At 38.4% G+C, this 27,261-nt stretch overlaps 1 protein-coding gene across 17 annotated transcripts in view; it reads left to right on the plus strand.

Annotated features, from left to right (window-relative positions):
* cadps2 (Ca++-dependent secretion activator 2) overlaps window positions 1-27,261 on the plus strand; it is a 607,285-nt gene that overhangs the window by 462,566 nt on the left and 117,458 nt on the right. For 12 of the 17 annotated variants that reach the window (XM_059652338.1, XM_059652341.1, XM_059652344.1 and 9 more), the window contains 3 exons: window positions 6,362-6,518; window positions 21,327-21,468; window positions 27,088-27,207. In XM_059652338.1, the coding sequence (XP_059508321.1) occupies window positions 6,362-6,518; window positions 21,327-21,468; window positions 27,088-27,207 (419 nt within the window). The remainder of the gene's footprint in view (window positions 1-6,361; window positions 6,519-21,326; window positions 21,469-27,087; window positions 27,208-27,261) is intronic. The other 5 variants (XM_059652347.1, XM_059652349.1, XM_059652351.1 and 2 more) reach the window with 1 other exon arrangement.

Genomic DNA, 27,261 nt, shown 5'->3' on the forward strand with positions numbered 1-27,261 from the left:
AAACCAGCTTGGCGAGCCAACCAACCTCAACACCCACAACCCAAGCTACAGATCTACTCCAAAACAATGACTGATTTATTTATTTCAGGCCTTTTAGATTACACAGGAATTCCATCTTATGTAGTTATAATCAATATTTTAATTTTTGGTGCTTATTTCTGTTGGGAGAGGGTTCTGCTCCTTCTGGCTTTTCATCTGAACATTTAGATGAAGTAATCATTCAGAATATTATTTATTTTGTGATCTTCCTTAGTTTCCAGTGGATCTTGTATATCTTTCCTCTGTTTGCCTTTTGACTGAATGGAACTAAAATAGTTTTGTTTTAGTTCTTCTGCTTAACTTCAGCCACTGAGCTTGTTTCCCAGGTCTCTGCCTATGTGGCCTCTTTTCTTAACATTGTGTTTGTCTCAGTGAGTCCCTACCCCTTTCAACCTACTGGACTTACATGTGATCATTTTTCCTGTTTTTATCACTTTTTAAAAATCCATTTAGGATCAAGTTTGAGCTTGTCGACTTTGGCAATCCTTTATGTTTAAAGAGATGGAAATCTGGATGCCTTGACTGTATTAGAGATTTTTTTTGTTCATTTTTGAAGCATGCTGTGATGGGATTCAATTATAAAACAACTAATCTGACTGATATCCCCAGTAGATGCATTTTAGGAAAACTTGCTCAGCTGTCACATTCTTAATCCTAAATCAGAGGATTACAGATTCCAGTCACACACTGGACAGAAACTTGCTGACGTTTCTTTGCTGTAGAAGTAATATCCTAGATCACTTCACGGAACAAATAAAATTTGGATTTCAGCCAAAACAGGTATAAGAAAGGATAACAAAAATGCTAGAAAGAGCGGTTTTTTAAGCAGAAATTTAAACTGAGCTAAGTCCAGTTGAGTTTTTGAGCATGATGCCCATTTGCCTGAAGGCAATAGCAAGAATGGAAATCTCACTGGATAGATTCAAGCATAGAGATGTGAGCAAAACGGGCATTTATTTGGGAGGTAACCATATGTTGAAGGATTTTGGAAATAGAATTTTTGTTACACAACTGAGGGGCTATGATCATGTGAATTCTCAAGGAGCTGGAAGAAATATTACAAAGACTGAAGAGCTATGTTTGTGTGGTTTATGAAAACCTTTTGATGATGGGTTTGAAAAGATGGTATCTGAAGGACGAGATGATTTCAATGTCATTCCGAAGCAAAGTGATGCAAAGACTTACACACACAGTCTATGTTCTATCAGTACAACAAAAGAAAGTTTTAGTTGGTCAAATGGGCTACTTTGCTGTTTCAGTAATTTCAGATATAAATTAAATATTCCACATAAAACAATTATTCTGGTGTCCTGGAAGCATTGTATTCTTAAAACAGGTTCAGCTCATTGCTGGTTACTATGTAATACAACGAGCACTATAAAACAATGACAGGAATTTTGTCAATATAGACCTATTTGTGAATCTTTGAGAAATGTAATAACAACAATTCTTTGCAGAATTGTGACTTAAGAGTCAACAGTAGATATTCATAATTGAATTCAGAAGAATTAAATGAATCATTAGCAATTTTTTGCTAAAATGTAAACACCAAACAATAATTCTGCAAAGGCACAATAAGAGAAGTGTGAGTCATCCATGGCTAACAAAGGAATTTAAAGATAGTATTCAAACAAAGCTGGTGGCTTATAAAGTTACTAAAAAAGTAATATATCTGAGGATCGAGAAGATTGTAGAATTTGGCAAAGAATAATCAAGCAACTGAAAAAGGAAGAAGAGAATATGAATGTAAACTGGCAAAGAATAGAAAACTAGATTGTAAAAGTTTCAATGTGTGTACAAAACAGAAAAGATTAGCCAGCGATAAATATGAGTTCTTTACATGCAGAAACAGGAACATTTATTATGGGAAATAGAGAAATGATAGAGATGTTAAAGAATGAATTTGTAAATGGCATGGCAAGGACAGGAAGGTATCAGACATCTCCCAGAAAAATACAGAATCAAGAGATCAGATAATGAGAACAAGGAACTGAAAGAAATTAGTATAATGAAAAGGTAACACTTGATAGATTAACAGATGTTAACAAATCCCTGGGAGCCAGTGATCTACATCACAGAGTATCGGCTAAAGAGATAATGGATTTAAATCAACTTCTTAAATCCTGTAGACTCTAGTCTGGTACCTGCAGATTAGGAAATTGCAAGCATATTCTCGCCACTTGAAAAAGTAAGAGGAGAGCAAATAGGGGAATACAGACCTTTTAGTCTGATATCAATGATGAGGAAGATATTAGAATAATAAAAGATATGATAACACTTCAAGCAGAAGACAGTGATATAATTGGGCTGGGCCAACATGGATTTATGAAGGAGAGATCACGCTTGACAAACGTGTTAGAGTGTTTTAAAAAATGTTAGTAGCAGAATTTATATGGTGGATCTGTTGAACCTGGTGTATTTGGATTTTCAGAAGGCTTTTGATAAAATCTAAGGCAGGAGTTTAGAGAACAAGAGTAGAACATTTGGGGTGTGGGTAATCTATCTGCTCGATGCTCTGATTCCCTGATGCCAGATACTTTAATTACCATTGAACGGACTGGTGCAGGCACAGTGGGCCAAAGGGCTTGTATTCTCCAGAGTATCTCATTTTTGGAATATATGAAATCTGCAGACAGCAGAACATTATTACAATCAGTTGTTCATTCTTTAACAAGACTATTATCAGGTCATGTTACTGTGTGAAACTGTCTATTTTGTTAAATTATTGTTTGCTATTCATTTAGAGAGAAGTAATCTCAGGGAATATCTCCTGCTATCTCTTCTTCACAATTATCAGTATAAATTCTATATAAAGAGCCTTGACTCTTAAACCTAGTTTAATGAAATTAATCTCAGAGAAGTGTACTAAATTCTGAAAAGGCACCACAGGATGCAGGAAGGATCTTTCCCCTTGCTGGGCATCTAGAACCAGGGAATATGGTCAGAAAATATAGAGATTGAAGTGAGATTCATTCAGAGGATGTTGAATCTTCAGAATTCTCTATCTGGTGGACTGTGGAATTTCAGTCATTGAATGTATTCAAGACAGGGAGGTATCAATATTAATGACATCAAAGGACATGGGGACAGGCCAAGAAAATACCATTGAGCTGGGTGAACAGTTTATGATCTCAGAACGGGGAACAGGCCTGAGGGGCTGAATAAGATGCTCTTGCTCCTATGTTTCGATGTTTTGACAAACATTCAAAAACATTGACCATTTTACCCTGACATCAGACACGTTAACGGGAGAGTGTGTGCCCTCCACTGCATGATCCTGCAGAAGTTGTGAGCAGGCTTTCTTCTACCTCACCTTTGTGTCTAAATATTATAAATCAAAGCAGTTATGAACAATCTGAAATATCCTATACAGTTAATGTGCTTTATGTAGGAACTATAAGTTTGACATTGCCTCCTTTTAAATGTATGGTAGCAAATGTTGATATTCTAGAAATAATTAGCCTAGTTTATTGCTAATCTGATTCATATTTATGTTTCATTTTTCTATGAATTTAAATGGCAAAAATGAACTACTGCAATTTGAAGACACAAAAAGTAAATGTAAATTAGATTATAGACAAGTAAGGTTAATTATTTTTGGAATATATAAAATCTGCAGAGAGAAGAACATTATTATAATCAGTCATTCACTCATTAACAAGACTAATATCAAGACATGTTACTGTGTGATACAGTCTATGTTTTTAACTTGTTGTTTGCTATTCATTTTAGAAATAAGTTGACTTATGATTCAGCAAGTAATCTGAATTCAGTTAGGAATAGATCCTGTTATCTCCTCTTCACAATTATCAATATCAATTCTGTATAAAGAGCTTTGATTCTTAAACCTAGATTAATGAAATTGCCTATATTTCAGTTTTCTATTATACAATAATTACTGTTAGAAAATGTTTAAATTGCAACAATGTCAAGAAGCAAAAATCATTTATTTAATTGTAACTGTAAAAATAATCAGCAGATATCAGTGGTGTTAACGGAGAATATTACTTTTCTTGGCTATTAACACCTTCTTCCCATATACTGACAGTAGAATATAACTGATTTAACAGTGCATTTTGCCGGAAATAAGTATAGGATTAATTGCATTGTGGCTGAACTGTGAAGTGCTACTCCACACAAGGTTTCTAGTTGTAAAGCCTCAAGTCAAAGTCCTGAATAGATGGATCAATGTCTGGACTTTGGGTGGAGAGTGAGGAAGATGCAATCACAACACTGGTCAATAAACGGTCATCTGTATTTCCAGCATAAATGATGTTATTTTCAAATTAAGTCATTAACTTGTATTTAAATGTTTGGATTCTTTTCTTTTTTTATTCAACAAACACTTTCATACGTGCGGATACCTAAAGGGAAGAGAGGTATGTGACCGGGGGAATTCGATCATTGGGCATTTCTTAACATTTGCTACCATAAATGAGCTGTGCATTATTTCTGATCATTTTAAAAAGTCAGTATCAGAGCAGGGAAATAATCTTTGTACCTTCCTGTTCCACTGAGTTGACAATTTAGAAATAATGATTTCGTAGTTCAAATCTTAAATGTGTTTTACCCACAGTAAAGCATATTTCCTTGAAAATCTTTAACTGAGACATTAATTGCTCTTTCATTTTTGGTTGAAATTAGCACGTACTTCACATGTGAAAAATAACTAAAGGTTAATTTGAATTTTTCTCATGTTTATTTGTAAATAAAATCTGACTCCAAAAAGGTATACATGGGCAAGATCTTTTCTCCAAATAACAATGAATAAGGGTCTTATTGATAAACTTGAAAGCATCTGCATTCTCCACCGCACCCCCCAACCCTCATGAATGTTCCTGCTTCTTTCTCTCCTTCCCCATTTTCTTCACAGAGTGTCAGAGTTTCATTTTTGAAGCTAGGATTCAGAGGCAACACTAAATGATGGAGAAAGAAGAAATGAACAATTGTCAGTTCACTGGCCTCTTGCCTTATTCATGTGCACTACTTGTTATGCACATCAAGCTTATTGCTTGCTTTCGATAGTTCATCATTTTAAAAAAGATCAACACCAAAGCTTTTAGAGCCTTCCCTTAATTTTGCACAAAAATCCACTATGGTAGAAAATTTCACATGTCTTCCAATTTGCCATGACCTTCCTGATCAGAATCTGAGCTTTACCATTTCTTCACTTTTTTGCCAGTTTGTGGCTCCATTTCTATCTTAAATGAAACTGACCAAAACAGATTCTTTATCTCTGAGATGCTATGTTTAAAGACCCTTTATTATGAATAAAAAGAGACATTTTCAATAACTCTGAAATCAGTTAAGTCATTAAATATGATTATTCACACTAATTGTAACAAAATGCGTGAGTTAGAACAGTGCAATTTACTGTCTTCTCCATAATGCCTTTAAAAGGCCAGTGACTTTCACAATTATGTTTTAAATCTAGCTTAGCAACATTGAGGATCAGATTCTAAGGCTTTGACTACCTGTATAAAACTATTAGTCTCCATTCCACTTTCTACTGGAGACATTTGACTTTATTAAAATGGACAGCTATCAGTAACTTGCTGTCACTCTCCTTCACTAATACCTGCTCCCTTCCAGCTTCCTGGATAGGAAGGTCAGTACAGCACGTGGCAAAAGTTGAAGTCTTGTTTACTAACATAGTCCAACTTTTTGGCATTATGACGATCAGAAGGAGAGAAAGAACTGGAGGGGATGGAACTGGCGCACTAAAATTTTACTTGTGTTGCACACAGTGTTCAAGTCATCTGCCTAACAAGGTGCTAAACTGAAGAAAACAGAATGAGACTATTGCCTTTTCCCCTTCTTTTTCCAGCCCATCCATTGTAATAGCCAGCGTTCAACACTTGGAAAGCAGCATCCCTGCACAACTTGGTTACTCATACTGTAATAAATTTTAATTCACTTAATTGAACATTAATATTTTGCCTAAATGCTCTCCCTATAGATAACTCACAATTATGTTTATGAATTGATAAAATAGTTCTGGATTATTCAATAACCTCAATGGAAGACCAGACAATTTCCAGTCATGAAAATGCACCAAAAGCAATGAGGGTAGGATAATCATATCTGTTGCTGGATTCACACAGCTGAAAACTATAATTCTGTACATGGTTTTACAAATTGGGAAGAATATGTTCATACAGATATACTTTTTTTTAAAATGAAGGAATATTTAACATCTACTCATTTCTTTCGGTGCAAGTATATGCAGAAACCTCATTGGGAGCGTTAACTGTATCTAGCAATTATGTAACCTAGCTGTTGTTGTGTAGCCTTAAATTGACATTTGCTCGTTCTTCCATAGGCCTTTGCCTGGTGGCCTGACCTAATGGCGGAACATGCAGAGATATTTTGGTCACTCTTTGCTGTTGACATGGATGCAACTCTTGAAGCTCAGCCCCCAGATTCTTGGGACACCTTTCCACTTTTTCAACTTCTCAATAATTATTTGAGGAATGAGCGTAAGTATCTGTTGGTTTTCAGTTGTATTGCTGTGCTCTATTCAGATTTGTTCCAGCATCTTTTCTAGTAGTGGTGCCACATTTTGCATAGAAGCAGGAGTTGGCCATTCAGCCCTTTAAGCCTTCTGCACCATTCAGTATGATCATGGCTGATCATCGAATGCAGTTCCCTGTTCCTGTTTTCTCCCTATACCCTTGATCCCTTTATCCCTAAGAACAACATGTAACTTTTACTTGAAAACATCAAATTATTTATCCCCAAATGCTTCATGCGACGGAGAATTTCACAGGTTCAGCCCTCATTAGGTGAAAAAAAAATTGTCCTCATCTCAGTCCTAAGTGGTCTGTCCTGTATCCTGAGAGTGTGTCTCCTGCTCCTGGACTCCTTAACTCGGCAAAACACCCTCCCTCTTACATTTCAATCAGATGCCCTCTCGTTCTTCTAAACTCTAGTGAATGGAGGCCCATTTGAAATATCTCTCCTCATAGGACGGCCCTGCCATCCCCGGCTCTCTGCCTACGTATCAGTGTTAGCCTAGCTCTCCCTCAATAGCAAGTATATCCTTTCTTTAATAGCAAGACTAAAACTGCACACAGTATTCCAAATCTGATCTCACCAAGACACATACAACTGCAGTAAGATAACCCTATTTCTGGACTCAAATCCTCTTGCAATGAAGGCCAGTATACTATCTGCCTTCCTATTTGCTTGCTGCACCTGCCTGTCTGTTTACTTTCATTGCCTGGTATACAAGAATACTCAGATCTGTTTGCCCATTCGTAACCTTACATTAACTTGATTTGGAAAATTAACATGCCCAGTTCACCACCACCTTCCACATTGTCCAAGGCACATAATATACCTTCCACATGAAGCATTTGTATTATTTTTCAATCCCGTCTGCTGCATTCAGTGTTCACAATACAATTTCCTTTACTTTGGTGAGATCCAACAGACTGGGTGACCGCTTTATGCTCGCTCCTTAAGAATGACCCTAGCTTCCAGTTGCTTGCTATTTCAAGAAACCTCTTTGCCCCAGTGAAGAAGAGTCTGACGAGAAGCGTTAACTATGTTTCTCTCTCTTCAGATGCTTCCGGACCTGCTCAGTTTCTCCAGCACTTTGTTTCTGGTTCGGACCCATAGCATGTCGTCTTCATTGGAAAATTCTTGTTTGTGTGCTACTTCAAACAGTAATACTTTGCACATGAAGAGAGATTTTGCAAACAGGCTCCCATGGAACACTTTATTTTTCTTGTGGGATGACACAGCAAAAATTCAAGGTGTGATAAGTAGCTGGCTAATGAGATTTTCTGAGCATTAAAATCAAGAGGCAGTAGGTTGTGAAGACCACTGATTTAATTCTGTATATGCACACCAACATTCCCTCTGATTGGGAATACATGAACAAATTTTTAAAGTATGCAGTTCCCATTTTAATTTTGCACCAGCACATTTAAAGAGTCAGGCTCATATAAGACCGACATGAGGACTTTTAAAGGAACATTGATACTCTTCCAATGGTTGGAAACTTTTGCCATTGGCACAAATTCAAAATAGCTACTGAAGTGTATCTTCTGTTTGAAAATTAGGATAATAGGTCAGCATAACATCATGGGCCAAAGGGCCTGTACTGTGCTGTACTGTTCTATGTTCTACGTCCTAAAATGACTCTACACATTGATACTGAGGAAGACAATTCACAACTTAAAGGGGAAATCTAGTTCACAATCAGATCCTACTGCACAATGAATTAACCCTGTGCTAAAAGACAAATAGGTCTTGTTTCACCTGTTGCATTTTAGTCCAATGCCTCAATAATTTAGTAAGCAGAACATGGCAACAAGAGTGCTTTGAAGCACCAGTATCTATGACCTTGGTGTGCAGCATGAAATTGGGTGTCTTTGCGATGCAGCGGAAGTGGGATTTGGAAAAGTTTGCAAAACGTTAGCTTCAACTTGAGACAGTAGAAAGAAATCATTGACAAAGCAACAGATTCTCTGGATAGGATTGAAGATTATAGTTTGTGAATCCCCAATGTTTAATTACATGAGCTATTTATCAAAATTGTGGTTGACATTTTGAAAATGATGGAGATTATGTGGATAACCTGACATGCACATATTAATTGTAAATTAGCTTCACTCACAGTAGAACTCCTGGTCCAGCAATGATATAACCATGAAACCTCTACACACATTTTCATCCTTGTCAAAAAAAAAAGCCAAAATCAGCAACTAGTCCTATCTAAGGTTACTCATGATGAAGTTCGAGGTACATTGAGTATTTTTGAGCAATCTCCATCACAGGAACTCATACATTTCGCCAAAGTGACCTCATTAATTACCTGCCTTTCTCCTCTGTCAGGTCTGATTCTGCCCCCACCTTACCATGCAATTTACCAGAACAACTCGCCTTTTGACAGATTTCTACTGGAAAATTGGCATTGCTTGTGCTTATTACTTCTCCCTCTTTCAATCTAGCAGGAAAGTTGCCCCCAGTAGGGCAGTTAGATTCAATATGGCTGGAGGTCTGCCTGATATTTGGCTTTTTGCCCCTTATGTGGACTGAATCCTCATTCTGATTGCCCCAAATTGCAGATTGCCTGACTATTTCTAAGCCCCTAGACTGGTGTTGGGGCTACCTTTGACTTACTGTACTGGATCTTCCGAGTGACGGCTATCCCACTTGACTGAGGGAAGTTGTCAACCATGAGTTTCCTGCCTTTGCGTCCGCTAAACGGCAAGAAGTATTGTAAACCCTGTAGCTCTGACTAAGGGGGCATCATTCGCAAAGGCAAGACAAAGATGCTGTGAGCATCCAGGTAGGTTTGAAATGAATGAACGCAACAACATCTTAATGAAAACTGAGAGAACTGCAGATGCTGTAAATCAGTAGTTGCTGGAAAAGCTTACCAAGTCTGGAAGAAAAATCACCGTTACCGTTTTGGGTCCAGTGACCCTTTCTCAGAACTGGATTTAAAGAATCTACTCAACATTTTAATGAAGCATTTTAAAATCAACATGCTTCTCTATTGAAGTGTAACTGTTTAAAAAGAATTGAATGGTCAAATAACATAACATGGTCTCTGGACAATAAAAAGGCTAGTGTTAATAATTAAAATGGACGGTGAAGTGGAATCAAATTATCCATAATAGAGCCCAGAGGGACTAAGAAAGTCATCTCTCATTATCCGAATCTCATTATAAAATAAAAAGGTGAGGGTCCCAGTGGATTACTTTTTATTTTACTGTATTGAGCCAATTAAAAATATCATATTCTTTCAAGTCATTTAACTCAACTTTCTGGATCAAAAAAATTGTGTGTGAGCAGATTCTTAAATCCTCAATGCAGAGCAATCCTGCACACTTAACACCATGCCTTCAATTGAAATATTGCCAATACTGTGTATCTTGTGGGTTCTAGAAATGAACTTGTAGGACTGATGCTTAAATTGGGACAGAGAAACACAGTTTGAGTTTGACAAGGCATGTGTAGACAGTGGGAAAGAAATAATCCACTAATGATTTCAAAGTAAGTCTGAGCAGACATTCATTAAGGGAAATTACTGAATCTATTTGTCATAGCAGGTTATAGAGTAATAATATGACGCTGTCCTTGGCTATTCACATTCTGCTAATCAGTATCTGTGATAGCCATATATACTGTTACAGTTTACAATTAATTTGTGATCTTCGCCTTCATTTCATTGCTCTGAAGTCTTCCACTATGTGAATACTGTTAACCATATGCCTGAAAATGCATTTTTTTTTCAGTGCTACGCCAGTGTTGTTACATGGAGTCCCTACACAGTAGAACTAAATACCTCATATTCAGCCTGATTTTCACTGTTTCTCAAAACAATTAGAATGGATAGTAAAGTTGTTCACTGCATAGATTTTATGATGACAATTATTATTCAGCCACGTCTTAGAATTACGGATTGGCAAATGATAATTTTCTTATTAAGTAAACCAATCCAATTCCACAAGTATCTATTCTCTATGACAGTTACTGATTATGTTGCAGAGATCGTTTATGATGAGGAACAAATGCATCTGATAAATCTTCCATATATTTACATAAAAGCTGGCACAATTTATTTTGGATTCTGCACATTAATTGCTTTTGAGAGTAAGCAAATTAACCTGTGATAGAAAGTGTAACATTATTATTTGAATAAGTTGTACAGCAGTTAAAACAATCAAAGAAATCAGCAGAACGAACACGGAGACAAATAGAAGAAGTGAACTATCACACCAATACAAAGCGTAGCTCACAGTATAGCAATGCATCAGGAGAAAGAATAAAGACATCAAGATAGAGAAGAAAGAAGAGAGCACATTAAAGGGAAATTGAGCAACAATAAAGGAAGTGGAAAAAGTAGAGACCCAGATATAACATGTCAAACAATGGAAGGAGCAGACACAATAAGGATGTCAGTGGAAAGACTCCAAAAGAGAACACACAGCCTTTCATCGAACGAGTAGAGGTTCTAATAGGGAGAGTAGGGACAATATTGGAAGGATTGAGAACATCGTTAGAGTAGACATGCCTTCCTAAGACTCTACAAATCTGGTGGCAAGAAAGGTGGTTCAAAAGCAACACTGTCTCCTAAGCCAAAATGCCGAGCATCGAGATGCTAATCACTCAAAACTGGCTCGACTGGACAGGTTGTCGGTATGCCTGACTTGAGATTCCCAAAGTAGTTGTTCCATTTGGAATACAGTTGCAACAGGCGATTCCCAATGGATGGCTAGTGGAAATGATTTAGGGGTATCCTCATAGCATCCCTGAGGAAACTCATGATAATCTTTGGTTTGTGATGAATCAAAATGTAAAAAGTTTATTCAAAAATGCAACAAACACTTCAAGAGACTTTGCCCAAAACATGCAGAGTTGAAGTTGAGACATTGGAGAGTACTTACAAGCATCTATCTTATCTACTTAATCCTTTAAGCCTCATTTTCCCCACATGTAGCAGAGTCTGCAGACCATATATTAAAATTATTAGCCATGTCAGAATCTATCCAACCAGAGAGAAAGAAAGTCATTGTCTATCATAAGGAACTTCCAAAGAAGGAGAAGTTAAAACATTTACAAATTAAGGTTGTAAAAGTGAGAGAATTTGATTTAGGGTGTCAAAATCCGATCTGTCTTGGTTATGTCTGTTTGTGTGTTGTAATGGATCTATTAAGCTTGTCTACAGTGCGTCAAACTCAGCTAAGAATTGCAGACACTATTATTATAGGAACCAAAAGTTTGTTAGAGATAAAGAGAGTCAGTAATTGGTAACAACAGGAAAATCCTTTTGAGCTTTATTAGAGGACTGGAAAGGACTTCATGGAGATACTGAATGATTTCTCAAGACATACTTATGGTACACTCCCGCAGGAAGAGGGAGAGATGCTTAACGAGCATTTTATATTGGTATTCACCAAGGAGAAGGATGACCTCACTGATGTTGAGGTCAGTGATGAGTGTATGAATAATCGACAGAATGTCAATATATTGAAGGAGGAAATTTTGAGTATCCTAAATTGCATTAAGATAGACAAGTCCCCAAGGCCAGATGGGATCTATCCCATGTTACTGTGAGAGGCAAGGGAAGAAATAGCTGGGTCATTAGCAGATATCTTTGCATCCTCTTTGACCACAGGAGAGGTTCCACAGAACTGGAGATTAGCCAATGTTATTCTCTTGTCGAAGAAAGGAAGCAGGGATAATCCAGGAAATTATAGGCCAGTGAGCCTGACATCTGTGATGAAGAAGCTTGTGGAGAAGACACTGAAGGACAAGATATATGCACATTTGGAAGAAAATGGACTAATTAGTGACAGGCAGCATGGTTTTCTATGGAGAACATCATGTCTCACCATTCTGATTGAATTTGTTGAAGAGGTGACAAAGATAATTGATGCGGGAAGGGCTGTGGATATAGTTTACATATGGACTTTAGTAAGGCATTTGCAGATTGGTACAAAAATTAAAATCACATTGGATTTGGGATGGGCTGGCTACAAAACTGGCTTGGTCATAGAAGGCAAGAGGGTAGCGGTAGAATGATGTTTTTTCAGAATGGAGACCAATAACTAGTGGTGTTCTCCCGATATCGGTCTTAGGTTCTCTGTTTGTAGTGTACATATATAATCTGGAGGAAAACATGGCTGGCCTGATGAGTATGTTGGCAGATGACTCCAAGATTGGTGGAGTTGCTGAGAGTGCCGATGATTAGGAAAGGATACAACAGGATATAGATAGATTGGTGACTTGGGCACAGAAACGGTAGGTGTAGTTTGGAACCATAGAAACCCTACAGTGTGGAAACAAGCTCTTTGGCCCCACAAGTCCATACCGACCCCCAGAGCATCCCACCCAGACCCATCCCCCATAAGCCACTTAATCTACACATCCCTGAACACTACAGGCAATTTAGCATGGCCAATCTACCTAGCTTGCACATCTTTAGATTGTGGGAGGAAACCGAAGCACCTGGAGAGGACCCACACAGACATGGGGAGAATGTACAAACTCCACACAGACAGTCGCCCAAGGGTGACAGCAGTGCTAACCACTGAGCCACCATGCTGCCCAATTTTAGATCCAGACAAATGCGAGCAGATATATTTTGGAAGATCAAATTTAGCTGTGAATTATACTATAAATGGTAGAACCCTTAGGAATATTAACGTACAAATGGTTCTGGGCATGCAGGTCCACAGTTCCCTAAAAGTGGCAACACAGGTAGCCAAGGTGATTAAGAAGGCATATGGCATGCTTGCCTTCATTGCCCGGGGCTTGCAGCACAGAGTTGGCAAACCACGTTGCAGCTATATAAACCCTTGTTAGGTCTCATTTGGAGTATTGTGTGCAGTTTTGGTTGCTACACTGCCAGAAAGATGTGGAAGCTTTGGAGACAGTGTAGAGAAGGTTCATCAAGATGGTGAGAGCATTGGCTATGAGGAAAGGTCAAAAACGCGAGGAATGCTTTCACTGGAAAGATGGTGACTGAAATGAGACTTGTCAGAGGTCTACAAAATTATGAAAGGCATAGATAGGGTGGATAGTCAGGGTTGAAGTTTCAATTACAAGGGGACACAGGTTCAAGGTGAGAGGGGGAAAGTTTAAAGGAGATGTGCAAAGGAGGTTTTTCACGTAGAGAGCTGTAGGAGCCTAGAGCACACTGCTAGAAGAGGTGGTGGATGCAGGCACATTGGTGACGTTTAAGAAGCATCCGAATGGTTACATGAGTGGGGATGGAATAAAGGGATACAGACTGAATGAGGGCAGGAGATTTGTTTTTTAGTTTAGTTAGGGCACGATAATCACACAGGCTTGGAGAGCTGAAGGGCCTGTTCCCGTACTGTACTTCTCTAATGTTCTCTCCTTTTGAAATTATAATATTGATTTTAAATGACTATTTCACATCAGAACTCATTCCATGGGTATTACTGAGAACATATTGTACTGATGACTTTAAGATGTTACAATGGACGTGGACATTGAGTTATAGAGTCATATAGCACGGAAGTAGACCCTTCAGTCTAACTTGTCTTTGCCAACAGATGTCCTAAACTGATCTAGTTCCATTTGCCAGCATTTGACCCATTTCCCTCTAAACCTTTTCTATTCGTGTACCCATTCAGATGACTTTTAAATGCTGTAATTGAACCATCCTCCACCACTTCCCCTGGCAGCTTGTTCGAAACGCACACCACCCTCTGCAAGAAAAGGATGCCCCTCAGGAACCTTTTAAATCTTTCCCCTCTCACCTTAAACTTATGCCCTCTAGATTTGGACTCCCCCATCTCAGGAAAAAGATCATGGGATGGGCTGGCTACAAAACTGGCTTGGTCATAGAAGGCAAGAGGGTAGCGGTAGAATGATGCTTAAGTTATGCTATTCACCCTATCCGTGACCCTTAAGATTTCATAAACCACTTCAAGGCCACCCCTCAGCCTCTGACACTCTCATGGCACTCACCTGACAGTAGCCACCCTTCACCCTATTGTTTACATACTTAACATTGCATTAGAGTTTGGAATTATCTCCATGAACTTTGAAGAGGTCCGAGTGCTGCTAATATTTTAAAAGGGGCCTCAAGTTAGGTCATGAAAATTGTAGACGCAGAAACTTGTCTTTATTAATCGGTGAGTTGCCAGGAAGAAACTGTCAACACTTGACCACTTTGACTTTGTCTTACCATAAATAGTTCTTCTGCTTCTCAGAATACACATAGCAGTTGTTTGTTGGCTTTCCCACAGGGGGATTTGACTACAAGGGTGAAGGTGTTTTGCTACATTTGCATATAATCTTGTTGATACCTCAGAGTTTCGTTTTGATCGCCTAATCTAAAGAAGGGATATACTTACCATACAGGGAGTTTAACTGAGGTTCACCAGATTAATCCCGGAGATTGTGGGATTGTTTTATAAAGCGATATTGAAGAGACCTTGTCCACGTTCCCTGGAGACTCAAAGAATCAAGGCTGACCTCATTGAAACTGAGATGTGACAAGTTGAATACAGATGAGAGGTTTCCCTTTTCTGATGAGTGTAAAACCTGGGGACATAATTTTAGAATAAGGAAGGTAGGTTATTTAACACTGAGGTCGGGAGGAATTTCTTTTCTGAGACAGTGGTGATTATTTGGAATTCTCAATACCATGGGGATGTGGAGGCTTGCTCATGGAGCATGCTCAAGATGGAAATCTGGGTTTCTGGATATGAAGGGACATTGAAATAATGTGGGAAAGTGGCATTGAGGACAATGATCAAATTGAATAGTGTAGCAGCCTCAGTGAACTGAGTGGCCTAATCTTGTTCCTATATTCCTTCATTTATATGTTTACATATTTGATTCTGATGGTTTTGAAGATGTATCAGCTCTTCCCTATTTCTTAAATCTCAATTAATAAAACTGACCTGCTTCAAAATCTTTGTCCTTCTTACAAATTTAACAATCCCATGATCATTGTCCACCCTCCACTGTGAAAGACGAGTGCTGCCTTTGGGTCTAAACAAATACCAACAAATTGACGACTAAAAACTACTAAAAAATTGACTCTTCCTAGTGTATCCACGTCGACTCTTGATAATCCATACGGTTTCAGAAATAAACATCATTATCGTTGATATCTACATAAATACCAATGAGTGGATCTTCCCCCTTGTACTCCCAAGTTCTGCATCCACCCTGAACTGTGGCAGTGGGTTAGCAACACTGCTGCCTACACTCTCACTTTTTGCTACAGAGAATGGCATCAAACCCTAACTGTACCTTCCCCTACTACTACCACCACCAGATTCCTCCTCCTCCTCCCCTCTTGAGTGGCTTCCTGTACTATGGTCCCATACCCTGTTAGCTCATCCATCCTGCAGCCTTCTTTCTCATCCAATGAAAGATATACCAAAGGTACTGAAAGGCTCAGCAGATTTCAGCTCCTGGAGTCAATAGAACAGCCCAAGCACAAGATCTTCTCCAGATATTAATACTGATTCTCTGTACAGTTGAATGCTAAAAGGGCTTCAATGGACTTGAATTCTAATATGGACCATATCACTTTTATGAGCTATGCCTTTTATGGACAGACCCCTATGATAATTCACTGCAATAGTAGCATATTTAACTGGTTCTGATTTAAGACAGTGGATGTTGGATCACACAGTTAAACTACCTCCCACATAGGTTCCCAATGCCACACAGGCTTTTCCCATGTTTCACAAAGTGACTTAGTTGGCATGGATCCTACAGCCTTCAGGAACACACATAAATTGAATTTGGGGCAGCAAATATAAAGCAACCCCAACATAATCTTGCATGAGCATCAGGCTGTGACCAGTCATATTTCTTACCCCATGGAAAGTGACAGGCAGTGAGGATAATCATAACAAGACTGTGACGCTGAATGCCTCCCGTTTGGTCCTCCCAATATGGGAATGCTCAACATCGGGACGGGATAATTCAGCCCATGAGTCTGGAAGAGAAGACTGCTGCAAAATTAACTTGGTTCAACATTTGTTAAAATTATTTGCATGTCCACCACCTTTTATTATCAATGTTCTGTGGTTGGTCTTCATGCTCAACAGAAAACTGTATGACAGACTCCATCATTAAGCTTTGTAGTTATAAAAGCCTTTGAAAATATTTCAACAATATATTTAACATATGCATGATATATGAGCATGGACATTTTTATTTACCTGTATTACGTTAGAATATCTTTCAGATGTTGCCTTCCATTATGCAAATGATTGCCATCGTAAATCACATGACTTGAATTGATGAAGACTCTGCCAAGTTACTTCATTGAATAAACTGTAGGAACTTTATGGGTTTGTTCCAGCATAAATTTATATATATTTTTTAAAAATGACAAAGATTCTGCAGAATATAGTGCGTACGACTTAATGACTGCATGTTCCTGGCAGGAAGCCTTGCCTGCTGGGCTTGCATATTGAGAAATCATAGGTAGGCTCTATAAATCTTGCTGTTTATTAATTCATAATGGATGGGAAATCATAAGGAGCAGGTCTGCCATTTCAGCAGATCTCTATTTCGGCAAAGATTAAATCACAACAACTGATAGAGAATGTCGGCATCAATTACAAGATTAGATGCTTCTCCATGGTATTCACATATTTGGAATCTGAAAAAGTGCTGATTGCTGAAAGAGACATTCAGTCTATCTGTGCAATATGTTAAACCTTCTATGATTATCTGTGAATTGGCAATGATTCTTGAGTATTGTTTTTATTGATGGTGTTACAATGACAAGGGTCTGGAAATGTAATGGGTGTGGTTTTGAATTGATAAATATCGACTTTCTAGATATGCAAGTACAAAGCCTCAAGCATAACTTAAGATTAGCTGATTTTAGAGATTCTCCTGGCACTGGGGATGAGTCGCTGGAATATTGGTGTTGAAAGTGAGGGAAAGTTGCACACAAGACCTCGTTATTTTTTCCCACAATATGTAGATTAGTAAAAGGAACTGTATTTCCTTTCAAAAATGACTAAAGGAGACCAAAGAAGAGAAATATAGTGCACAGAAGGGTACTGTTGAACTTTGAAGGCTATGCAGCAGGCAAAATAAGTTTACATTTTGAGTGGGTGTTGGGTCGTGGGCAGTTACTAATAGACGGCGTGCAAATGAGCAGAAACAGATGACAACCGGTAGGTGAAAATTACAAACTGTGATCTAAGCACACTTTGAGATCAGCTTTGCAAAAGGTTTTTCATGGAAGAGAGATGGTAAAAAGGTAGAAGACTCTGAGGAGAAGGTATCAGGAAATGGACTGAGGCACCTGAGAGCTCTAACACTGATCGTGATGTGGCGAGTAGCGGATTAGAGTGGAACAAAATAGCACAGCACAATGTGTGGAATCAGCCTGTAAAAGGCTGGGGAATGGAAAGGGAGGAGAATCTGAGGTTAGTTTGCAATAAATATCTGAAGAGATTTGAAAGTGAGGACAAACTTTGAATTTGGTGGTTGCTACTTGTGGAAATGGCTTTATAAAACCTTCTATATCTAGCCAGAGAATCTGATTATGTTATTAAAAGATTTAATAATTCTGTGTAAGTTATGGTACATTTACATTCACACAATTTACAAATAAAGTCATTCAGAACTTGCATGTTGTCAGATTTTTCATCGTGCATTCTTCAGCAGAGAATCACAAAAATAGCAAATTTTAAAGGGAACAAAATTTTACACTTTTTTTTCCCCCCCAATCAATCAGCACCCTTTCTTACAGTATAAATTCTTATTCTCTTTAAACCACGGTATTCTTGCAATTCTGCCTTGAGGAGAGAAAGACTAAAACCGATGACTGTGTGCCTCTTCTTTCTGTAATAGTCAGGTTTTGTGTAGCCAATAACTAAAGACACAAATATACGAATAGATTATGGATGCGTTCAGATAATAAAAGCGCAACCAGCTGCAGACAGTCACACAATGCTATAAGAAACTGTGTTCGCTGTCAGGGTCAGTTTTGGAAATTTGTGTGATTATTCTCTGTGGCCCTCTATGTTAAACACAGCATGCAAACAGACCAGCTCCCTAGACCTAGTGTAACAGTAGATCTGACCATTGTCCCAAAATGGGACACAGTTGTCAACACAAACGCCTTTAGACAGCACTGTACACAAAATGTATGGATGGTTGATTGTGAGGTGCATCATATTCAGCTGCACACTTTGTCCTAATATGCTGCCAGGGAAACAGAAGGGGTGACTGAAACCAAGGTGTTTAATTCAGTTGGAGCAGATTGGAGTGGACTCCTCGGTTGCCATCACACAGCGCAAGTAACATCTGTGTCGAAAATAAAGTGTGCTTACTTTACGGAAGATCTTGTTTTGCCCAGTCTTGAGGGATGTGATAACTAGTTAGAGCAACTGTGAAGGCAGTGCAGCAGTCAGTGTCTCAGTGGGTGGCAATGGCAACAGTAATGACAATAATGCTCGCTGAAACACACAAAGCACATACAGTGTGCTTTTGCAGAAACAGCCTTGTTTTCGTAACGATGAGGTGGTGTGCTTTTACAGCCAATGCACTTAGAAATGGAAAGTACCACCTGAGCAGGTTTGAGGACCGTACATGTTATCTTTTGTGTAGCCACATATCTCTAACGTTCGCAAGCGCATCATTTGGTCTACTTTTTCTCCAAACATATAATGATTGTCACGAACAAGTATGTTAATGAATATAGCAGTAAGCAAATGATTGAAGTGCAACAATGGTTGAAGGCAGATCATGGTATGAAGACGGAAAGTGCATTCATAAATGTAATTAATACAGTATATCCAATTTCATTTTTTCTTAACCTGTTTACAGTTAGACCATCGGGATCATACCAGTTTTTAATCATTATTTATGATAAATTTCAAGCCTAAACTTGCCAATGACTGTCTACCCAGAATTCCATCACTTTTTCAAAGAAGAATTGTTTTATGGTTTCTCTTCTAAATGGTTGGGCTTGAATTTTAACTTTTTTCCTCTTTTTTAAACTCGCCCCACCATGAGGAGAAAATCTCTCTAATTTTAGCTGATCAATATTTTTCATCATTTTATGCGTCTTGGTTGAATCACCCTCAAATTTCAAGATTCAAGGGAACACAAAATCAACTCCATGCAAACTGTAAGGTCACATTCTGGTGACTCTACACTGCATCCTTTTCATGACTAATCAATCTCCCCCGTCATTTGAATGCACGTAAGTCTGTGCATGGGTGATCTAACAGTAAGTCCAAATCAACTTTTGAAGTTTCAAAGAAAAAAAAAACGTTCCTTATGATCTTAGAGATAATGGGAACTGCTGATGCTGGAGAATCCAAGATAACAAAGTGTGGGGCTGGATGAACACAGCAGGCCAAGCAGCATCTCAGGAGCACAAAAGCTGACGTTTCTGGCCGAGACCCTTCATCAGAGAGGTGATGAAGGGTCTAGGCCCAAAATGTCAGCTTTTGTGCTCCTGAGATGCTGTTCGGCCTGCTGTGTTCACCAGCCCCAACTTTGTTATCTTGTTTCCTTATGATCTTGGCATTTTTGTTTTAAAATCTCCAATCATGTTACAGGATGAAATAAATTGATAGAAACGACAAATTGTCTCAATGAATAAATAATGGTTGTTGGGGTGTGGAAGGGAGGAATGCATGCTCAGAGAGAGCAGACAGATGGGCTACTTGTTAGACAAGTTTTTAAAAAAGCATATTAAAATGTTAGCTAGAACATAGAAAAATAAATAACAATACTATTTTCTACTTCCTGCAAGGAAAACAAAACTAGGTCTCCAGGGCAGCCCATAGCTAAGAAGTGAAACATTTAACATACAACACAACAAAAAATATTAGTAGAAGCTAGTTCAAGCTGACTGAATGAAAATCCTGATGTTTCTCTGTGTTAAGAGAAAAGAGTCCAGAGCTGGCATATATGAAACAAAAGCCTTGAAATTGATGTCATTAATATAAATGTCTAAATGTTTTAGGTGCTGTTTTTCAATTATTTTGTTTGGTGTGTAACAAATCTGTTTACTTCAAATTATTTCAGCTACCTAAAAATTAAATGGGGAATGGAAATTGATTGAGCACATTTCAAGTATACATTGTCGATAATATTTGAGAGTATTAGTATTATTAGAATGTACATGGAAATCATACATAGAATTTGCAAAACACAAACAGAGCATCCAGACCAATGGCTATGCCATTGTTTATGCTCTGAAGAACCTCCTCTGAGTCTTTTCATATTATATCATCCTATCAACATTTCCTCCTGTATCTAAACTATTCATTGGAAAGTGATAATGGGAACTGCAGATGCTGGAGAATCCAAGATAATAAAATGTGAGGCTGGATGAACACAGCAGGCCCAGCAGCATCTCAGGAGCTCCTGAGATGCTGCTGGGCCTGCTGTGTTCATCCAGCCTCACATTTTATTATTTTATTCATTGGAAAGGAACTGTTTCATCCCTGTGCTTAGGGCATGTAGTGTGTTATTTAAGAAGGCAGTTCTAACACCAAACTTTTGAACTTGGAATGAACTGTCAGTGGTAGTGCTATATCCTTGTGAAATTGAGTGGATGTACCTTGATACATAATCACATGTGAGTTATTGAAATTTGTTGGGCTTCCTCATTCCAAAAGTGTTTTGGTTCTAATATGTCCTCCAGCACTTCTCTGATTTCTATTCCAAGTATAATCGAAATTTTTTTTATGTATTTCCATACATCCAAATGATGCATGATCACATGTATTTAAAATATCTATGAAAAATTTGAAGTGTAACGAATGCAATTCATTCTTCTTTCAAAGCTCAATTGTGCAATGGAAAATTTCACAAACATTTGCAAGAATTCTTTGTTCCGCTGGTGGTGCGTTACATTGACCTAATGGAATCAGCGATTGCCCAATCTATTCATAAAAGCTTTGAACAAGAAACATGGCAACCAGTGAAGTAAGTAACCCCAAATACTTCCCTTTGAATCAGCTTTCCTTTTCTTATGAAACCAATCTGTTGGTGCAGAGCTAGGTTGAACAGTGTAAGAGCTTGCCTGTGGTGTCATAAGACGTACAGTCTGGTGATGTAGCCCTCACATTGTTATTCACTGCGCATTACTTTGCTGCAAGAACCTGTGAATGACATTCGAGAAATTGAAAAAGGGATCCCAGTTGATCAAATTAAAAGTTGTTCACACAATAAAAGAGCACAAATCACGAACACATCAGAACATAAGAAATAGATGCCACTGAACCTCTCAAGCCTACTGTGCTGTGAATGATCTTTGATCTCAACTCCATTTTCACACCCACTCCCTATGCACCTTGTTTCTCATAGTCCAGAAATCTGTTGGCCTCAGCCGTCAATATCTTCAGTGATCCACGATGTACTAGCATAGAGAACTCCCGCTGCAAAATTTGCGACTATGCATGAAGAAATTTCTCCTCCTCTCAATCGTAAATAACTAGCGCTTTATTTTTACATGATGCCCCAAGTACCAACAATGAAAATATCCCTCAGATTCTTTACTAGTAAGCCCTGTCAGAATTTCATGACTCACTGAAACCATTTCCACAGTGATCACTCCAAAGCCCACAAAAAAAAAGCTGCATTAGGACACTATTTAAACAGGCCAGGACACACTACAACACTCTGGAACTACACAGGAAAGAGGGAGAGCACCTACACAAAATCCCCGCAACTTCATCCACAGATACCTACTAAACAGACAGCAACAGAAGGGTACAGTATGCGCTAACACTCTGGCCACACTGCCCTACATAAAGAACATATCAGAACTAACAACAAGACTCCTAAGACTACGAGGAATCACGGTGGCCCACAAGCCCACGACAAACGCTCACGAGAATTAAAGACCCCATTCCCAAAACATGCAGAACCAACGTGGTTTACAAAATATCATGCAACGACTGCCACAAACATTACATTGGAGGGATGGGAAGGAAGCCAGCCATCAGAATACATGAACATCAGTTAGTAGCAAAACAGCACAATTACTCTCTTTAATATTGGTAAACTCAGACAATGAAGGCTATCAGTTTAACTGGGTCAAGGTAACCATAGTATAGGAACCAAGCCAAACATAGACATGCACAGGAATTCCTGAAGGCATAGTTCTCCGTCTGTAATACAAACAATAAACACATAGAATTGGACCCCATATACAAACCCATACAGATCAAAACCGGAAGTGACACTACCCACCATAACAGACCAAACAGTATAAGTTCCGAGTGGAGTAAAATAACATTGCTTCATTGGAGGCTCAACTGTTGATGTCACCTAGCGTGGTGACAAAACATCTGAACAAAAGGAAGCCAGCTTTGCAAGCAAATCATCAACCTCACCATACTTACTGACACCTTTAGTGTCTAGAAATATTTCTATTCTTAAACATTTTCAGTGCCTTGACCCCACAGCCATCTGTGGTAGAATACTCCATGGGTTCACCCACTGACTAAATTTCTCCTCATCTCAGTTCAAAATGGCCTGACCTTTGCCCTGAAGCCATAACTTTTAATCTAGACCCTTAGCCAGGTGAAACATTTGCTCCATTTAGCCTGTCCAGCACTGTCAAAATTTTATACATTTCCATGAGATCCCATCTCATTCTTCTAAATTCCAGTGAATACAGGCCCAGTCAACCTAATTTGTTCTCATGGGGCAAGCTTGCTATCCCAGGAATCAGCCTGGTGAAACTTCATTGCACACCAGTCTCTACTCATAGGTCAATCCTCTAATTTAAGAAATAGTCTTTAGAATTTTTGTTGTACCATTTATGAAGTACGTATATCCTTGTGAAAGTACATCAGAATTCTTGCTGTGGTTTCATTTAAGGCCCTGTACAATTGCAGCCTGACTCTTTTAGACTAAGTGACAGCCAGTCCCTCACCATTTTAAAAAGCGCTCCATTTTTCTTTTCTTTCCACAAAAGTGAAAATCTCACATTTCCCCATATTATGCATCATCTATCATCAACTTACCCATTCAAATATGCTTTGCAGGTTTCTTGTAACCTTCTCGTAGTTAACTTTTTCATTTTGATTTGGAATGTCAGCAAAATTGGGTGCATTATGCTTGGTCCCTTCATCTAAGTCATTAATATAGATTGAAACCTGCTGAGGCCCAAGTAATGTTCCTTGTAGCACCTTATGAGCAACAACAAGCCAATCTGAAAATGACCTGTTTGTCCTGGTTAATGTGATCCTCCAGTCTTTGAGATATTCAACCTACATACCAAACATCACATTGGCTCTGAAATTCACATACCAGACAACTCATTTGTGTGAGATGAAGTACACCATATTAAACAGCATATCCCTTCAGCTGTTTGCAACAAAATGGTACTGACATAACCAACGAGATTGGACTTGCCAACCAATCAGAAATTTTCTGTCATGCTGTATTAAAGTTGGTTTTGCCTTTAACTGGTATTCTTGCCAATTATCCTAATGAGAACAGGATGCAAAACTTCAACAAAATGTTAATTAAAAATAGAAAATGCTCAGCAGGTCTATCAGCATTTATGGAGAGAGAAACAGTCAAATGTTTTGAGTCCAAAGATGATTCTTTGCAACTCGAATTTTGAAACATTAACTCAGTATCCTTCTCCATAATTGCTGCCAGACCTGCTGAGTTTCTCTAGTACTTTTTTTACTTTTTCAGAGTCCAGCATTTGTTGTGTATTGCTTTTATTCAATAAAAAAATCTTTGTTCAACAACGCTCAACTCATATGCCGCTAAATATCTGCTTATTTGTCTTGTTGACTCTTTTTCCCATTTTAGATTAACTACAAAATCTAAATTGGTTGCCCAGGGATATTAGCACTGGTTGATAATTTTCCAGGCTGCTCACATTGAACTAATTTAGTTGAGCAATTCACATAACGAGACAAAGACCAATTTGGTTTTGACAGCCAAAGTTCACAGTGTAAAAATAAAACTGCTGACTGCCAGAATTTGTTTTTATTAAAATATACTGTTCTGTTGGTTTTAAGGTTTATTTTAAGAAAATAATATTCAGACACGGATTCATGCCTTTTCCACTGTGTAGGAGATGAAAAGATTGGAGTAATAACTTGTGCTAATTTATATTTCAGATGCTTTATTTTAGTCAGTATTGTAACCAATGGGACATCTTACTCAATCTTAAGTATGATGAATCAAAGGAAGCATCTCTTCAATGCAGTGCACCCTCAGCGGGACACTGAGCAAAATTAGTATCTGTGCTAAATGACCATTGTTGTTTTTCCAGTCAGTTCTTCAATCTTGCTTTGAGATTTGGCCCTGGAATTAGGGCAGCACAGTGGCTCAGTGGCTAGCACTGCTGCCTCACAGTGCCAGGGACCTGGGTTTGATTCTCTCAAGTGACTGTCTGTGTGGAGTTTGCACATTCTCCCCATCTCTGCATTGGTTTCTGCCAGGTGCTCCAGTTTGATCCCACAGTCCAAAGATGTGCAGGCTGGGTGAATTGGCCATGCTAAATTGCCCATAGCATTCAGGGATGTGTAGGTCAGCTGTGTTAGCCATGGGAAATGCAAGGTTACAGGGAAAGCATAGAAGGATGATTCTGGGTGGGATGCTGTTTGGAAGGTGAGTGTGGACTTGTTAGGCTGAATGGCCTGTTTCCACACAGTAAGGATTCCATCACACTGGTTTTCAGATGATAATATTTAACATTTTTGTTTGACATAGATTGAAATAGATCATGAATTTGGCAAACAAATTTAGTAGGAATTTTGTTTTAAACAATGCAATTTAAAAACTGGAAAATAATTGTGAACTCAATTATCCATCAATATTTTCCATAACCAGCTGCCTCCATAAGTCTTGTCTAAAAGGTTAAAATTAAACATTGTACACCATTTAAAAATGTGCTTCATTTGAAAACACTGTTACCTCCATTTAAAGATTTGTGTGTTCTGCGTAGCTCTAAACTAGCATTTCGGGCCTAGTATATTAACAGTATACTACTTTCTGGATTACATGAAAATACCATCTGTGCCTATCTGTTTAGCTGATGTCTTCGATTCCATATCAGAAGAGGGAGTTCTGTCTATCTTCTGGCCAATATGTCCCTTTAATCCAACATCATTAAATGAGGCATCTATTTTCTGCCTGAGATATCTTGTGTACTGATGAGTTCCCATGTTTGCCAACATGCTTAAAAGAATTTATTGAAAGGGAGAAACGTTGTTGTGGTTTTCATTTTTATTGACAACAAATGACAAGCAGGTGCAAGGCATATATGTTCACTGCTGGTGACAATGAAACAATGCTGTTTTGTAGCCAACAGACAAATGGGTGATTGTCACAGGAAATGTGACAATAGACAATAGCTGCTGGAGTAGGCCATTCGGCCCTTCGAGCCAACACCACCATTCATTATGATCATGGCTGATCATCCACAATCAGTATCCTGTTCCTGCCTTGTCCCCATAACCCTTGATTCCACTATCTTTAAGAGCTCTTTCCATCTGTTTCTTGAAAGTATCCAGAGAGTTGGCCTCCACTGCCTTCTGGGGCAGAGCATTCCATATATCCACCACTCTCTGGGTGAAGAAGTTTCTCCTCAACTCTGTTCTAAAATGTGAATTCCTATGTCTTCCTGACCCTCTGAGGAAGACACCAGCACAGGTGTGTGTGTGTGTGTGTGTGTGTATGTATATAACTCCAATCTGGACATGTGTGCAACTTCAATCTGTATAGACAGACAACCCTTCTCTGTACACACATGCAACTTTAATCTGTACGCATGTACATATGCAATTTGCCTACATTTACAGCCCCAATCTTTACACACATACAATTCCAGTCTGTCTAAACGTGCAACTTCAATCTGTACACACATACAAATCAAATCTGTACACACATACAACTCCAATTTGTTTGTACACACATTGGAGCTGCTAATTGTTAGTGCACATTGTGTGTTCAATCTCCAACATCACTTCGTACCTTAGTTTACTTTAACAGTAACAGTATTTTGCCGATAAAAAAAAGTCTGATGTGCCACAGGCATGTCATCGGGGCAAATTAAAGAAACACAAAGACAATGACTAAACTAAAACATACAACAATGCCTTTGTAATTCCTAAACAGCGGATTGTCAGTTATCATCTGCTGTACTAACATCTCACAATAGTTTTAGGTGATTAGCTGACTGAGGACCCGAGGTAAAAAATGTGTACATGGTTTCATGAACTCACATCAATGAATATGATCATGTGGATTGTCAGCAGTTTCATTGAATTACTTTTGCAGTATGAACCATCTTAGATTATTCATTCTGTTAGCTTTGAAGATTATCATCTTTAACATTATTTCTTAAGATTATGACTTCTGCTAACCATTATATCTTCTAAAAGGTTATTCTGAATTATAGTTGTCTCGCAAATCTCATTAATGTTTATAAGTCAATTTATTGTGTTGATATAAACTGTTAGCTTGAGTTGGAACACACTACTCCTCCATTGCATTGAACAAGCTGCTTTCTTATCACTGAACCTTGACAGTTTGATCCCATTGATGTTACCATGACTTTTTTTTCCACAGGAACCTCACCAACAACCTCGCTAATGTGAGCCTACCAAAAGTCCCAAGTCTGCCTCTTAATCTTCCTCAAATGCCTAGCTTTTCTCCACCATCTTGGATGGCCTCTTTATATGATTCCACGTGTGTATACTGTTAAAATGTGTAGTTGCTTGCTTGTGAAGTCTGCATGCAGTA

The sequence above is a fragment of the Stegostoma tigrinum genome, chromosome 18, assembly GCF_030684315.1.
Source record: "Stegostoma tigrinum isolate sSteTig4 chromosome 18, sSteTig4.hap1, whole genome shotgun sequence".
Classification (NCBI taxonomy): domain Eukaryota; kingdom Metazoa; phylum Chordata; class Chondrichthyes; order Orectolobiformes; family Stegostomatidae; genus Stegostoma; species Stegostoma tigrinum.